The 2707-nt window shown below is 39.5% G+C and overlaps 1 protein-coding gene across 1 annotated transcript in view; it reads left to right on the top strand.

The window, feature by feature from the left end:
• Nucleotides 1-741, top strand: part of LOC104491928 (glycogenin-1-like) — a gene marked incomplete at its 5' end in the record, with an annotated part of 2830 nt that extends 2089 nt beyond the window's left edge. The window contains 2 exons of the mRNA XM_010134416.1: nt 9-183; nt 568-741. Of these exons, the coding sequence (XP_010132718.1) occupies nt 9-183; nt 568-741 (349 nt within the window). The remainder of the gene's footprint in view (nt 1-8; nt 184-567) is intronic.
• Between the last annotated feature and the right edge of the window lie 1966 nt (nt 742-2707).

Here is a 2707-nt window from a genome sequence, read left to right as displayed (position 1 = left end):
TTCCCCAGGAGAGTGCTGGAAAAAGTCTTTGATGAAGTTGTATTGGTAAACGTCTTGGATAGTGGGGATTCAGCACACTTGGCGTTAATGAAAAGACCCGAGCTGGGTGTCACACTAACAAAGCTTCACTGCTGGGAACTGACACAGTTTTCAAAATGCGTTTTCATGGATGCAGACACAATGGTAAGTGGTCATGTCTCACAGTACCTCCTAATGACCTGGCATGGGGGTTGCTGCATTTTTTTTTGCTGTCTTTGGTTTTGTTGTTTAGGGTTTTTCTGGGCTTAAGGGGAATTGGTGTGGGGTTTTTTTAACAGGAGGGGTAATAGAGGCCTTTTTCCTGTTTGGACTAGTAGCTCTAAAAACGTGGGGGTTTTATCTAAATTAATTGTAATGTAGTCTGTGGGGACTATCTCCATAAAGTATTGTCTTCCACAAGACAAAAGCAGTGATATGAGAACTTTCTTTCATGTCCTAAGGTGGATGTCAAAATCCATTAAAATGTGATACCCCAATTTCTAACCTAAAAACCAGAAAACATTTTCTTTTTACCCCCTTTATAACTAGGTTTTGTCAAACATTGATGAGCTTTTTGAGAGAGAAGAGCTGTCTGCAGCACCAGATCCAGGCTGGCCTGACTGTTTTAATTCTGGAGTTTTTGTTTATCGACCTTCCATTGAAACATACAATCAGCTGTTACAGTTTGCCACAGAGAAAGGCAGCTTTGATGGCAAGTATTAGTTTGTATTTCAATCTAAGTTAGACCAAAATGGTAAGAATGATTGGGTTGGCTCAGTAACCACATGTGTCGTGGGGACTGTGATAGAATTCTGAACTCAATGTAACTACATAAATGTATCCCTCTCACAACAGAGGCTATCATTACAATATGTAGTAAACCTACTTTTTTCAGACTTCATGAAATAGAACAAACTAAGAGTTTGGCTTCCAAACCAGCAGCTGTCAGCATCACCAGTGTAGAATCATGTAACAAGAAATCTTAAGGTGTGGCAAAACACAGTGCATGCATTAGCAAATGAAACTGCAGTAATATGCTTCACACATTCCTAACGCTCAGGGCTTGAATGTCCTATGCTAACTCAAGCTGCTGTGGAAATAATAGTAGTGATCAACCTGAATGCAGCGTCAGAGAAACATGTGAAGATGCAACTATCTCTTCATATGCTATGTGATACCTTCCTGTCATTATAGGGTGGTGACCAGCTTTTTCCCAGTATCAAGTGCACATAGCCTTGGCTGCTTCCCATTGTAGGTCACTTGGGATTGGCCACTGTGCCAGATTTAAGCTTGAGAAGACAAGTTCTGCTGTCCTGTAAATCTACTAAATCTATTACCATTGCAGTAAACGCACACGTTGCTTGAAGACTGCTATAGTTAAAGGCTTCTGAATGACTGTCACTGTCTCCTGATGTAACTACTATGGTACAAAACAAAGTCTAACTGAAAAAGCTACAGAAAACTACATAAATAAGACTACAAAATGGAACTCTTAATAGAAGGTAATTAGCCAGCCTGTTGACTTACCTTTCAGTACTTTGTAAAAAGTAAATTTTCTAGATATCACTCCTAGTCTGCAGAATAATCCCGGTTACAGTGTAGACTCTTACGTGTGGCCTCCTAAAGAACATTAGCTGTGGTTGGATGCTTAATGCTACCACATGAATAAACTCTAGTGAGAATGAGTACTGCAGCGTAATGAAGGGTCTGTCTGTACCTTGCTACTGACAAGGCAGTAGTTGTAGCTCTGGGTGTAAATTGATCACCAGCTATGGCAAAGGTTGTAGCAAGGTACAGAACTGTTGCATTTTTGGGGAAAAAACAAAACCCACAAAACCTAACAAAACCCTCCAAACAAACCCACATCTTTGGGCAAACTAACTGAGTAGCTCCAGGAACATCTGAGATTTGGTGACAGTCTCCTCTGAGCTTTGTGCTCAGCTGCTAGCAGACTCCATCTTCCAGGTCTAAGGCCCGTGTACTTTAAAAGAATAGAGCTGCTTCCATGATATACTTTCAGACTTAAAAACTAAAGCCACACAGTGGTGAAACTTCCTCAGTGTCCTAAACATGAAGCAACTGTTGCATCTCTTAACAGCAAAAATGGTGGGTTAATGGATTAGGTACCAAATTTCTAGAACTATAATTTGTACTTCAGCTTTAAAATTTGTTCCGTTTTTATTAAATGGTAGTACTGATCTGAGTAATGAGACTTGTACTACCTGCATAAGCTACTGCTGAGTTCATGAAATCAGTGAGGAGAAAGGGGATTTAAACTTAAATTGATCTAGACAGTAATAAAAGCTCCTTTTTGAAAGAGCAACACCTGTGAGGGGTCACTGCCCTTAACAGGACACAGGGATCCAAACTCAGCAAGCCACCAAGCTACACAAAATTGAAGTCAAGCTTTAAGCACCCCATCTGCAGCAACAGTAACTAGGGAACGAAAGACTTCACAGTGCATTTTGTGTTTATAACATGAAAGTTATAACAAGTAGAACAAATTTTATAATGAGTATTTATAACAGCAGACAGAGGCCTCCTGTGTAACACTGTTGAAATGGCAGAATGATGGCTAATTATGTAGACAGCTACTTTGTCTATCTGAACTTCACCTTTCTAGATAATGAGGAATGTCATACAGTAATTCTATATATCATCTAAATATATTCTAAATATATATTCTAAT

The sequence above is a fragment of the Buceros rhinoceros genome, unplaced genomic scaffold, assembly GCF_000710305.1.
Source record: "Buceros rhinoceros silvestris isolate BGI_N320 unplaced genomic scaffold, ASM71030v1 scaffold43764, whole genome shotgun sequence".
NCBI lineage: Eukaryota > Metazoa > Chordata > Aves > Bucerotiformes > Bucerotidae > Buceros > Buceros rhinoceros.
The sequence above is the reverse complement of the archived record's forward strand: the minus strand, read 5'-3'. Positions and strand labels throughout refer to the sequence as shown.